At 39.0% G+C, this 14,395-nt stretch overlaps 1 protein-coding gene across 1 annotated transcript in view; it reads left to right on the plus strand.

Moving 5' to 3' along the window:
• Positions 1-14,395, plus strand: part of MAOB (monoamine oxidase B) — a 53,048-nt gene extending 38,653 nt beyond the window's left edge. Inside the window, exons 9-15 of the mRNA XM_031594599.2 lie at positions 340-436; positions 1,228-1,281; positions 5,503-5,560; positions 6,529-6,626; positions 7,805-7,916; positions 9,020-9,082; positions 9,492-14,395. Coding sequence (XP_031450459.1) covers positions 340-436; positions 1,228-1,281; positions 5,503-5,560; positions 6,529-6,626; positions 7,805-7,916; positions 9,020-9,082; positions 9,492-9,647 — 638 coding nt within the window. The 3' untranslated portion in view covers positions 9,648-14,395. The remainder of the gene's footprint in view (positions 1-339; positions 437-1,227; positions 1,282-5,502; positions 5,561-6,528; positions 6,627-7,804; positions 7,917-9,019; positions 9,083-9,491) is intronic.

The following is a 14,395-nucleotide window of genomic DNA, read 5'->3' on the forward strand; positions in this document are numbered from 1 at the left end:
CATGAGCCAATGTGATCTGCCTTGAAGCTCAGCAAGATATGTGTGTTAGTTTTTGTCACTTGATGGAGATCATTCTCCATGTTTTGTGTTGTTTTTTCTTCTTTCTCCTTTCCTTCATTTTCATATATCCCTGTATTAGAATTGAAGAATCAGAACTATATGCTTTGGGAGGGAACTCTGGACGTCAGTTAATTCAGTTCATCGCTCAAAGCAGCGTGAATTTAGATTAGGTTGTTTAGGGCTTTTTCAGATAAATTTTGAATATTTCCCAGCTTCTCAGAAGTTCACTGCTGTGTTCAAATGCATGGGTCCTATCTTCTTTCCCCCTTATGCTTACAGGGTATTGTGGTACCATGATGATTGAAGATGAGGATGCTGCAATTGGTTTAACACTTGATGATACTAAACCTGATGGCAGCTTTCCTGCTATAATAGGGTAAGAGACAGAAAAGATGTCCAGTTCATGACTTTTTATTCTGTCTTAGAGGCAACAACTGAAACAGAAAATCTGCTACTTTTGAATGCTCTGATAAAATAAGCTCCTTGATCCTTGTGGGTCCTTTCCAACTGTGGATATTCTATGATTCTATGATAGTTAAAGGGTTGGATCTCTCTGTATGGTGAATATTTTCCATGAGTCTTACTTCTAATAGAATTCTCATTGGGATTTATTAGCAAATTTTAAAATATAAAATACTATTTCTTCTCTTCTTCTCTTTTTCTCCCTGTCATATTTTGCCTTGTCATGTTGCAAAATATAAAAGTGGAGAAGCAGAAAGAAAGGAGGAGGAAAAAAGGGAGTGAATGCACAGGTTTAATGTTTTCTCCAAATATTTTGCTCCCCCAAAACTTGCAGCTCTTGAAATGAAAATTTGTTCTTTAGCACTGCGTTATTTTTATTTTAAATCTGGCAGATCAGTCTTAAAAAGTTACTGATTTCCTAGTCAATCTCAGATTTCAGCTATTGTTATTATACGATGCATGCACTGCTGTATAAAATTTAGGTTGCTGGGAAACAACTCATACAGATATTACAACCTATGAGTTCCATCCATAGTGAGTAAAGCTTAAATCATTACATGAGGTGAAATGGGTACTTTGGATAGCGACTTGAAAGCCAATATTACAAATCACATCATCTCATCAAAATGTTTGGGTGTTTTAAATAATGCAGGAAACGTAGTAACATAATGGAAACAAATTATTTGTGGTCTTCCTTTTTTACAGTTTCATTCTTGCTCGAAAGTGTAGAAGACTCACCAATCTCACAAAAGAAGAAAGGTGAGTACAAACATTGGAAATTTGAATGGGTTCAGAGTCCAGCTTTTGTTATAAACAACCAGAGCAAGAAAAGGTGCCCAGATTGGAAGGAGGATGTAATCCTGTGGCAATAGGCAGAAGTGTCACTTTCAGGAAGAATTTCTCCTATTTGTTTTTTGGGGGGTATCCTGTGGGGCCTTCATCCAAAGTGACAGCTGATGTGGCAACTGGTCTCTTTTCTTTGGAAACACTCTGGAACTGGTTCTCAGACTCCAGCAGGGCTGCTCTGGTTGTGTGTCCCCAGTAGAAGAACTGCTGTAAGCTGCTGACTATGAAGTAGTGCATATATCCTGCTGAGCTCACTGGGAAGGATCCAGGGCAGCCTCATCCTCCACTGCTACCTGTGTAGCTTCCTGCAACTGCTCTGAACGCTTTCAAAGCTTGTCAGAAGGGATAGGTCTGTCCACTGTGCTTGATTTTGTGAGTCATCCTGGTGGGTCCTTTCAGCATCTTTTGCTGAACCCTAATGCTGCTGTATCTGCTGTGAACAAGACCTTAGGATCACAAAGAGGTCAAAAAGCTGCCACCAGCTCTCCTCCCACAGTTGCAGACAAAAATGCCCTTCAGGCACAGATGAAGGTCTTTGTTACTGTCTTGAAAACAAATGTGTGCATACAGAACTGCTCTTTTGTCTATTATGAAAATAGAACTTACAAAAAAATGAACTTTTTTTTCCATCATGCTGATTCACGGGATCAGATTAAATTAAAAGCTACATGTAGACTGTGGAAATGAGAAGAGCTTTATTTTGACACAGAGAAAACGTATTTGTATTTTAAGCATACCACAAGGAATATCATATCCAAATAAGCAAATATTTTTAGGGTAATGGCTAGCCTAACTAGGAGATGTAGTCATCTCAAATTGGCTTTACGAGTAGTCTAGCAGTCTGTGGATAATGGATCTAGCTAGGGCTGTTAGTATCCCAGTCTTTTGAAGTGACAGCCTGGAATCACAGGCTCTCTTCATTTTGTCAGTATTGGATTCAGGCTTTGGTGGATAGAAGTAATGTAGTTATTTCTGAAATCCAGCATGCCCAATGTTCTCAGTCATCGTAAAGATATCGTGAGATATTACTGAGCAATACCTGCGAACAAATTCTATTTCTGTAAAGGGTTATTCTATTCTATTCTATTTCTGTAATTATTCTAGTGATGTATATGCCACAACTGAAGAAAGGAATTTGTTTCAGTAAAGAATGGTCATGAAATGTCCGTGCATGTGGTGCAGGGATCAAATGTGCTTCTCTGACCTATGTGGTCTTGGCCACAGCCAGTCCAGGCAAGAGCCTCTTTGACCTTTGTTCCTTCCTTGTACACCAGCACAAGTCTCCTTCCACTGGAAACTGGGGTCCAGGAGAAGGCACAGTGCAAATGGTTTCTGTTATTTAGACAGAGGTTATGATGTTCTGGTGCAGCAGTCCAATGGAGAGTGGCTGAGGGAACTAGTATTATTCAATCTGGAGAAGGATCAGGTGAGATCTTATCGTTGAATCACCAGAAAGAAGGTTGTAGCAAGGTAGGAGTCAGCCTCTTCTCCCAAGTAACAGCAATAGGATGAGAGGTAATAGCCTTAAGTTGTCCCACGGGAGGTTCGGGTTGGATATTAGGAAAAAATTCTTCTCTGGAAGAGTGGTGAGGCAGTGGCACAGGCTGTCCAGGGAGGTGGTGGAGTCACCATCCCTGAAGGTGTTTGAGAAATGTGTGGATGTACTGAGGGACATGGTTTAGTGAGTAAAATTGGTGATAGGTGGATGGTTGGACTAGATGATCTTAGAGGTCTTCTCCAACCTTGATGTTTCTATACACACAGATATTATGAGCAAAGGCTGGTCTCCAGCTTTGTCACAGGATCAAGAGAGTCAGGTTTTCAGTAGTGGATGTGAGGAGTGGGATATAGTGTCTGTGGCAGCTATCCTAAATCATGGCTGTAAACATCAGTGGTGGGAGGACATGGGAAATGCTTTACAGTTTAAACCAGATGTAAGGGGGTGAATCCCACCACTTCCTTCCAGCTAGGCCAGGTGCCAATGAGTAGTGACAATGTTAGGTTTTACCCTACCTTTCATTGCTGCACAACAAAGGTATCAGATAGCCTTGGGATAAAAGACCAGGGAGCTGCATGTGTGCACGTGCACTTCATCTTCACTGCAGGGAGGAATCATTGTGTGTCATTTTTGATAGGATCCTACCTAAACAGCTCCACTTGTAACATTCTTCTTATTTAGTACTGGTGGCAATTTCACAGCTAAGTCCAAAGCCAAGAAATAAGGATTATACTTGCTACATATTCCATATGTTCCATACAAGCATTAGCAATAAATTCATAAATAAGAATTTATTTAAACTAGTCAGAAAAAAAGGAGACAGATGGTACAGAGAGGCCAGTGCATCTGCAGGGATTGCTCTTATTAGGGAGAATTATCTCAGTAACAGATTACTGTTGGTACATTTGCAGCCCTTTGGAAACTACTTTTCTGTACGTTGTCTTGTTTTTCTTTCTTTTGAATACCGTGTTACTGATAAATAATTCCTTCCAAGGTCAAAGTTTCTTCATAGTCTGAAGATGCCCTTGAACTGAAGCTTAATATTATCTCTTACACAGCTATCTTTAACTAAATTTATGTGTGTTTGCAATGTGGTTGGCAAACAGCAGCGAACTTGCAGCATCCTGGAGCCCTTCGGATGTCCATACCTGAACATCCTTACCACCTTCTGCTCTGCCATTTCTGGGTTCCTGGGAGGGTCCAGACGTCACATGTGGAAAAGGGGCAGGGCACATGTCCATCTTGAGGGGTGCTCCTCACCCTCATCATGGTGCTGGAAGAAACAGGAGCAGATGGCCCCTGAGTGATGCTCACTGGAGCCTTGCGGTGTTATTGACCTGCCCTAAAAGCAGGAGCCCAGTGGGCATTTGTGAGGGGTGGTGGGCAGATCCTACAGAGGGCTTTTGCTGGTTCCTCCTGTTAAAATGGCTTTGTTTAGTCAAGACACTGCAGAGGTGCTAGTGGAATGTAGGGCATTGTGGTCACTTCACTCGGAGAGTGAGAGGCAGAGGAACTGGTATCTTTTGTTATGGCTGTTGCTGGATACCTGACTACAAGGAGCTGTTCATATTTAGGTCCCACAGCTCTCTAGGTCCCCTATCCAGTAACTCTGTATTTCTGCTTCTGTCCAGGAGCTTCAGGAAGGAGTTGCTTCTCTTTCATCTACTGCCACTAGGCTCATTGCCCTCCAGCAGCAACAATGCCCTATGCCCACAGCTCTGCTCTAGATTGCACAGAAGGACACCTTCTTCAAGGGCCTTCAGGCCTTCCTCTTCTCTTTCTTGTCCTCTTTTTATAGTATTCCTTGAGTTCAGCTGCCCGTGGGTATGTTTGGGCTGCATCCTAGGGCACTATCAGTAGGATTTTCTCATACTCTCATAGGGCTGGAGATGGGACCCATGCAGATATGGAGCTGGGGCTGCTGCATTGCTGTGACGTGTGGCCAGCGTGGCTTTCTGTGGAGCATAGGGTTTGCTTCCAGAAGTAAACACCTTTTCAGTGATGTGTTTATGTGTTTATTTGGTTTTCATAATGGCTTAACTATTATTTCATCTTGATCTTCTTCTTTTTGGAAATTGGTGCAGTGCAGCTAAATGTAAGATCCGAAAGCTTATAAGAACAAACTTAATTGCACTTGAGGCTTGCTACAGAATGAACTATATTCAAGGATTTATAGACTCATAAACTAAAACAGGAGGAGATTTTATAGATACAGAAATAAAGAACTGTTTCTTTGAGAGCCTCAGGCTATCAATACCTGTATCTTTGTAAGAACAAATTTTATCTTGGAGTACGTGCCAAGAAAAGAAAGTCCAATCCCTTACTTCTTTTTTTTTTTCCTGACAGCCTAGAGGACCTTTGGGTAATATATGAACTTGGGCTGCTAGAGTTATCTTAAGGGAACAGCTTGCATAACTGCTGGTAATATTGGCATTTATGCAGCACAGAAGTTTATTGAGTGAAAGATATTCCTAAAGTGATCTGCTCCAAAGTCTGAGCAATTAGAATAGATCCCAAAAGTGGAACCTCAAGTCTGAGCAAATACTTACACTTACTATCTTGAAACTTGAACATTTTAGGGGCAGTGTATTTTCTCTTTTCTTACCCAGAAGCCTTTTGTTGTTTTTCTCTTGCAGGAAGACAAGGCTGTGTGAACTCTATGCAAAAGTTTTGGGATCAGAGGAAGCGTTACATGTAAGCACACAATCTAAATCTTGGTGTCTCTCATCAGTCTTACTGCAATTGGGAAGGGCAGAATGAGACTGGAATGCAGCAGTACGCTGGAGCACAGCACTATTTGGGAAGTGGTTCATGATACAGGAGGTTTTGCTGCTCTCTGTGGAGAAGTGGAGAGTATGTTACAGCAAGTCTCATGTTGTACCTGATAGAGAGGGTATGAATACTTTCATGAAGCAGTTAAAAAGACAAATATATTCTCATTCTCTGCATTGCTGAGGGTGGGATTCATTGTGTTTACCACCATCAATATCAACAGTTCTGAAATTCCATCTTAATCCATGTTGAGCACAATGTTTCTTCTCTCTTACTAGTTGCTAAGATCCACTACTACACATATTTTTCTTTTTATCTTTGCTTTCCCTTCTCTTCTCTGTAACGGTAAATAACTGATAGGATTTGTGTCATCTCCGACTTAGGTTATGTGATCAAAGCCCTTTATCCTTTAAGGGCAATTTTACATGAGCTAAATGTAGACACCAATTTGAAGATTACATCATTTTAAACATAGCGATACTGTATGTCAAACCATGCAAGTACCATACTTTGCATTTTTTAACAGTATGTTTTTGTATCCAATGTACACATTACAAATATTACACCAGTTTATACCAGAGGTTAATTTTGCTTTTCATGGCTCAAAGCATAAATTTGTGCTCAGAGCATAAATTTACACTGACAGATTAAGAGGATTATCTTCTGCAGTGCTCAGATTGGCTATTTTTTTAAACAGCTAGCAGTGTCTAAAATTAAGGTTTATTGTGTCTGATCCATACTGCATTAACAGACTTGTTAAATGTGCTCATCTTGTCAGGCATTGTCATGCAACAAATCATAAGCTATTTTCACTGCTGTCTTCTCCGTTCTCTTATTAGCTTCTCTGGGACTTTATCCTTTCCTTTAGTGAATTAATGTCTGTTTTACAGCCAGTGCATTATGAAGAGAAGAACTGGTGTGAAGAGCAGTATTCTGGAGGCTGCTACACAGCCTACTTCCCACCAGGCGTAATGACTCAGTATGGAAGGTACAGTGTCTATTTATAGTGGCTTCGGAGTAGCAAGATAAGACCAAGTTAATAAATAATCTCAGGAAGGGTCATAAATCCTCTGTCACTCTGTTGGCTTTATACCTTTGAGATTGCTAGAGAATATTTTACACAGATCTTATAACCTTCCACTTGTCTCAGTTGGGCTTTATGATGGATGAGTACAGTATCATTAGGGTTTGCTGTGTGGGGTGTTTGTTTTTTTTTTACTGTTATTTCTTTTTCCCCTTTTTGTTATTTGGTGAATGCAACTGAGTAGATTTTTGGAAGTGAACTAGGAAGTTTTCAGCTTCTGTTTACAAAACGGACGTTAGGTATTTGAGATCATTGTTGCCATTTCCAGACCATCTTTAGCTGGTGTTTTGTAAATACTTGTGGAGAGTTAATTCCTATCAACAATGACATTCTAGTCATTTCTTTGGACAGTTCCTTTTAGCAGACAAAGCTTAATACCTTAAACAATGTGCAATTGTATATGGTCTTCCCGGGCAAACATTTTTGCATGAAAATAAGATTTACCAAGAAGAAAAGGGTTTGCTGCTCAGAGCAGTGATTGGCTTTCAGATACATAGTTTTTAATGCTTATTTGAAATATAAGTTTTCAGAATTAAAAAAAAGCAAACAAAAAAAACCTGAGACCAACAAAACAGCTGTAATGAAGAACATATGGAGTCCTTAATTTTTAAAGTAATTTTAATGACACTAGTTATTGTGAATTATGGAAAAATACAGCATAAAATCTTTTATTTCCTGGTTGTTACTTAGATATTATGGGGATAAATTTCAGAATGCTGCACTGTGAAGTATAAAGATGGAGTATCACCTAGCCCTGGTATTTAAGACACTGTATAAAATTATGAGATGTAAAAAGTCTCATCTCAAACTAATTGTCTTTTACATCTACACAAGCACTAAATTCACATCTAGAAACAGTGCTGCAAGAACTTCAATGTGAAAGTTTAGAAAACATGAACACTGATTTGTTTACCTTAAGAAATGCCTTGCAATGCCAACTACCCATCCAGCTCAACTCACTCAAAGTTAATATCTCTAAGTAACTGCTATTATTTAAAACACATTTACTCTAATGTTAATCCAAAGATTCCGTTGTCTTATCTGATATGGTTGATGTGATTTATTGCTTGTTCTCCCTCAAGGATTCTTCGACAGCCCATTGGCCGGATCTACTTTGCTGGCACTGAGACAGCCACAGAGTGGAGTGGATACATGGAGGGGGCCATACAGGCTGGAGAAAGAGCAGCCAGAGAGGTAGGGGCACAAGCCCAAAACTGGGGATGCTGTCAAATAGTCTATGGAAGATTAAATATATTCTGGTTGGAGGCAAAATGGGACCTGAGTATTAACATTTTTAGACATTCTGAAAAAGAGGATAGACTGCAAAAAGGGTGAAGAAACATTAAACGTGGAATGCGTAGGAAAGGCTCTTTGAAAACCCCCATAGATTGTGCTACATGACCTCTTTAATGTAAGAATACCATCTGTATTCCCCACAGATGGTAGCAGAGAAGTTGGCAAGTGAGCTTGATCAGTAAAAATGTGATGTTTTTCATTCCCTCATTTACTTGTGAACGGAAAGTAAGTTTAAAATCCAGTACAGGGATGTTTCCCACTCTATTTTATTGAAAAGTTGACAGCGTTCCTGAATCTTGTCTAGAATAAAAGCCTATTGTAAAACACAGCAAATCTTGTTAAATCTACAAGTGACTAGAATAGGAAGAACATTAATATCACCACCTCCGTTTCATTTTACTGTAGCAGTTCATCTTGCTGTCTTTTATTACTCTCAATTCAGACAATCTTTGCTTTCCTATTTGTATCTGGTGTCTTTGATACTATGAATGGTTACTTTTTCATTGTGGAGGTTTCCTTTTTAATCTTACTTTTTTCTGGCTGAAAGCGGTGGTATTTCATTATAGGATTGTGTTCCTCTCCCTACATCATGGTAAAACTTAATAAACAAACCACTCAAGACTATACTGGTTGCTCTTGTTGTATCTGTGTATGCACATCTCACTTAGCTGTGAGTGTATACTTAACTCTTAGTCATATTCATATTACCTTAGTCACATAAGTCTAATCAAGTTCTGGTATCTGACATGGAGCAACTAAACACTGAGAGCTGCTTCTGTTATATTTTCTGTTTTCTGCTAAGAGGGGTGTCTTATTAAATATTTGGCCTCCCCAGAAATGTGTTGTAAAAATATCACATTTTCTTTAAAATTTAAATACACAGAGATTTATGTGCTGAATTGTTATCTTAATCATGCTATTTTAAAACAAATATTGAAAGCCTGCCTTTTTCCCCTTCAAAGGACAAGTGGTGCTTACTACAAAATGCTATTTACTTTCAGGTACTGTTTGCTATGAGGAAAATCCCAGACACTGAAATTTGGAAGCCAGAACCTGAATCGATTGTAAGTTTTTATGTGGATTAAATGGATTATTATTTTATCTTTGGTATTGTGGATGAGAAAAAAAAAACAAAAAACAGTGGCTTTTTTTAAGCTTTGAAACCAAAGCCACAATAATCTTTCTTACTTAACAAAACTGCCCTTCTCTAAAGGAAAATAGGAGAAACTAAGAGAAGTTATCCATCCAACAACTCTGAAACATCAGATCAGAAAGAATTGCATTTTTTAACTGGTCAATTACTCTTTTTCATGTGCCTCTTCCTATTCCTTTTAACTGAGTAGAAAACTTACATTTCTGTACTTCTTAATAACACGAATGGCTTCAGCCTAGTTCTATTTCTGCTCAAGAATCTTTTTATATGTATCCTGCCATGGAGATGTTATGTTGGCAATGGATGTTTTCTCTCCACAGGATGTTCCAGCTTTGCCCATCACAACCACCTTTTGGGAGAGAAACTTGCCATCTGTACCAGGACTGCTAAAGCTGATTGGGTTTTCCACTTTCTTCACCTCTGTGGCTGCTGCAGGGTTATTTGCCTACAGAAGGGGACTTCTGGTTCGAAACTGAAAAATGTGCCAGTGCAAAGCCTCACACTCACAGTTTTCTTTTTCTCTGAGGTTTTTTTGGCATATACTTCCCTGCCTTCAAAGACAGGCCAGAACTAGGGAAGAGGAGAAAACAGTAGAGAGAAGACTCTAGAGGGGAGGGTAAATGAAGGGGATCCATATTCAAAAAGAGCCCCTTGAATCCAGGCCTCCTTCTAGCAGTAATTTTTATGTTTTTGAATTTCTAGGAAACCTTGCAAAGAATTATCACCTTGAGGTTTTCATTCAGATCTCAGAACACAGGTGACAAAATGCCTTGATAATACCTGTTTTGATAAGATTTCCAGTGATTTTTACACATATATCATAATCAGGCCCTGAATTATGAGTCTTCTTGGCACTTCCATCTTTAGTTGAAAAAAAAAACCAACAAAAAAAAAAAAAACACTTCTGCCTTCCTTTGTGGTGGACTGAGAAAAGAAATCCATAGCTTAAAGAATAATTGGTCAGTTAATATAAATTTTTTGTGAGAATACTTTTAGTGATTTTTTTTCTCTCAAATGTCCAGAGCCCAGGTAGTATTTAAACAACAAGTCAGGCTACTTTATCAAATAGTGGCCTAAATGCATTCATCCCAGCTATGCAAGTGTGGCCTCGGGTTGTTAATATTTCCAATGGTGTCACTGTCCTACAGTAAGTTGAAGGAGAATGTTTCTACTGCCTCTTGCAATGAAGATGAATTTCAGGCTTCTTATCTGTGTCTGAGTTATCCCTGTCCAGGATCAGACCTTCTTGGCCTGGAAAACCAACAGTCTCCAGACAACACCCGATGTAGTGAGCAGCATGGCTGGTCAGGCTGTTGGGCCTGAGTGTGAACCAGAGGCCTTAGGTTAAATGTGATAATACAGACAAAGCATTTTGAACCTTTGTCACCATCTGACTTCTTTCTGACTCCAAGCCTCTCCTACCTTTTCAGCTCCCTAAAGGGAACTGCAAGATAGCAAGAGAATTACTTCTGCTTATCCCTGAAAGCTGTAGAGCTGTCCATACAACACTTTTAGCACTTTTTCTTATCTCCTTCCTTTCTTTCAACTGCTTAAATTTGTATTTTGAACACCTTGAGGGTAGCTCTTGCCTAGTAGGGCACAATGGGTTCAGAAATGTAGCTTTAGCATAACAAATAATACCCTTATCTGTCCCTCAGCACTGCTTCATGCTGAACACAGCTCAGCTGATTCAGAGTTCCAGTCTCTCCTAACAACCATGTTGACGTGATTAGCACTTCCACTTCTACCTGCTGTGCAGTGTTGTACTGACTGCGCGCTGCTGGTGACTAATCAGGGATCTAAATGATGAAAAGATCAAAGGGAACCATGGCTAAGACAGTCACATACTAGTGCTTCTGCCCTTCCTAGCTTGATACCTTTCAAACAATGCGAAACAGAAAGAAAAGGGGGAAGAAGGGCAAGAGACAAGTGGAGAAAAAAGCCAGAAGAGAAATCATCAACCCCAGCAATACTTTAGATGCTAGCCTGCCATCTCAGTATTTCTACTGTTTAACATCTGTGCATGACAAGAGGAAGTCAGAGGTATAATTAGGAAAAGGATTTGGCACGGTGCATGAGAAAAATTGGATGGAATTCTTCTGAGTCCATTTGCTGCACTTCTGCCTTCAATCAGTGGTAATTTATTTGCAAAAAAAAAAAAAAAAAAAAAAGAAGTCCAATTGCATTTCAGTAAAAAGCTGTGAAGAGAAGTATAAAGTATAATAATATACTCAGCAAAGGGGAATGAACAGACAGTAGAGGAAATTTACCATCAGTCTCACGCAGACTTTCTGGGCCAGCATCTGATGTCCTTGCTTGTGCTGAGTAGTACTTTGCTCTCCAAATAGTCCCATGGAAATCCACCGAACTACCTATAAAGCTGTAATATTTGTGAGCGGTGCATCGGTTTCTGGCCCTTAGGTTTCATTCTTTTTATCTTGATGTGCCAGTTAAAAATCTTCTTGTAGCAGCAACTTGGATTTTATCACAAATGAATATCCTCATAACAGCCTTTTAAAATACACGGGGGAACTTTTCAGACATAAAGATCTTTAAGTCAGAAGAACAGTGCAGCACTGTACGTATGGCCTTCCTCATTGTATCGCACCGAGCACTAATTGGCAAGGACATTTGCCTACCACAGAGTGTTTCTGCATGGGCTTTTCTTTCTCTGTGAATTATTTACGAAATGAATTAGAAACCCAGAGAATGGGAGCTGTGTGAGTTCAGAGCTTTTGCAGCTCAGATGGTTATCTGGTTGAAAATAAGTGTGGGAACCTAAATCTGGGAAGATGTTCTTGAAATCTTGGCCAATATTTCTAAGTGTTGTATATTGAACAAATACTTAACATATAAAGAACCGCTACCGTTGCAGATCATTTCACTGCCAGCGCTGGAGTTCAAGTCCTATTTCTGCCCTAGAAATAGTCTGCATGTCTAGAAAGGGGAGTAAATCTTTGAGATTAACGAGGGCAAATTGTTTTTATTTATGTGCAAAATGTGTATTTGTCTTTTTTCCTCCTGAATCTGTCACTTCTTTTTTCTAGTCTAACAAGAAATTGCTCTGTGCCATAGAAGCAGAAAACTCAAGGAAAAAAACAAATTTAGGTGTAGTTTGAACTGAATTATACAACAAAAGCTTTTCATGAGTATGTATTGATATAAAACTTTCTCATTCTTAGTTTTAAAATGAAACACAAATGCAAAAAACCAAAACACCAACAAAAGAAACCACAAAGCATTTCAGATGGATTGACATGAAATTGGAAGTTTGGATCCCCTGAGGTTTCTAGCCAATACTTACAGAGCCGGCAGGTCTGTTTTTGCTGCATATGTATTAGCACAGCAAAGTCTTTGATTTCTTCCTCCCAGACTACCAAAGTATTAGGACTGGTCTCTTTGTCTCCATAGCCACGTTGTCCTATTGTGCTGTGGAACTTGTTGCCACTGTGTGATAAGAAGCTGTTTGCTGTTGTTTCCTCAAGATCTTTCACATAAAATGAATGTGGCACATTGTGTATGTCAGTGTGACCAGAAAACTCATTGATGACAAATACAGGTAGAGAATGAAGCTGCTTTCTCATGGCTAGAGGGAACTGTTAGCACTAGCTTACTCTCATGCCAACCCTCAAAGAGAGGGATTGCATCTGTGTAATAGGCAACTGGTAGTGCTATGCTATATTCTTAACTTGTTAACACGTTTGATGAGAAATCTGTTAATCATGAAGGTTCCAGAGTTTACCAGCTTAGTAAGATGCACTATAGGCACAACCATGGAAATATCTGTATCTGTCTCTTACAAACTAATTTGTCTAATTGTATATATTTTAAGGATCTTTAGAGTTTGCTACAAAAAAAAAAGAAAAGAAAAAAGAAAAAAATGGTTTACTTGCTTGTCGACTGTTGTAATGGTAACTGCTTACTGCACAGGACATCAAGATGTGGCGTAAAAATCTGTGTTAACCAGAGTACTGGGAAGTTAATTGTACAGGCTGTTCAATACTAACTAGGAAGTGAGCAGTCTGAGGTAGCCCCTTGTCTTTCCTTTAACTAATACATTTTTCTTCTCAACGCAAATCTTGATTGCAATTAGCATATCTGCTGTCAGTAAGACAAATACATTAATCATATTTAAGTATATGTCGTAGCACTGTCCACGACTGGATCCCAAGACCTGGTGGAGAAGCTAGGGGTTTCTATTAAAATAATTTCCCTCTTTCCTCAGTGGGACTATTTCTCCTTTAGGTAGATTTTACATATGTCCAGAATTTATGATTTTATTTTATTTTATTTGATTGAGACATGAAAGAAGAATGTTTTTGAGGAAGAAGGAATTGCGTGTGCTACAGAAATGATTAGATGCAAAGGGGACCAAGAATTAAATGACAACAAAACTGCCACTGTTCTCAGGCAAGAAGCAAACCCACTTAAATTTGAGATTACAGATGCTCATGAATAAACCTGACCTGTGTTTAAATAGATTTACATTCTCTCTCACTTCTCCACCGTAAGATCACCTTGATCTAACCATCCATTCTTAAACAGAGATAAAAATGAGATGGCCAAAGCAGACTTGCTTTCAAAGCATTTCTACAGTGAAATTGTTTAGGCTCTGTCATAGACTGCTGCTTCTAGTGTGTCTCTTGTGACCATGTGCAGGTTGATGTGAAGTGATGCTTGCCTCTGCATTTTGGAAAAAAAAGGAAAAAAAGTGACTTTGCTTTGCAGGAATATGTATGCTGTGTGCGTGATGAGTCTGTGCCTTTTATAACTGTAGCATTTTCTCAAGTGCCTCTGTGGTGACTGTCTCCCTTGGTTTCCTTCTTAAGTTCCCTTTTCAGTAGGCTCTGCAGATATTTTTATCTGACAGCTGTGAACCTTTTTTTTAACCTTAATTAGAATCAATAAATATCGTCATGTCACATTAATGTTTGAGGCTTTTCTTTTGCAGACCCAGAACCTCCCTGTAGATTTGGCTGTGATGGTGGGTATTACTTAGTAACATAACATTTCATGTAAGATATCTTTAACTTTTCTCTGTAAAGAAAGAGAATGACATTTGTCTGTAATTGTTCCTGACATATAGGTAGCCAATTGTCTCACAGTTCAGAAGTATTTTTTATTGCTGCAGGTGGATTTAGGGTGTCTGCATCTGAACATGGGAAGAAACAGTCCTTATGCCAAATACTGTGTGGTGTAAATGTAAATAAATAAATAAATAAAT

Source organism: Phasianus colchicus, chromosome 1 (assembly GCF_987193195.1).
Source record: "Phasianus colchicus chromosome 1, bPhaCol1.hap1.1, whole genome shotgun sequence".
NCBI lineage: Eukaryota > Metazoa > Chordata > Aves > Galliformes > Phasianidae > Phasianus > Phasianus colchicus.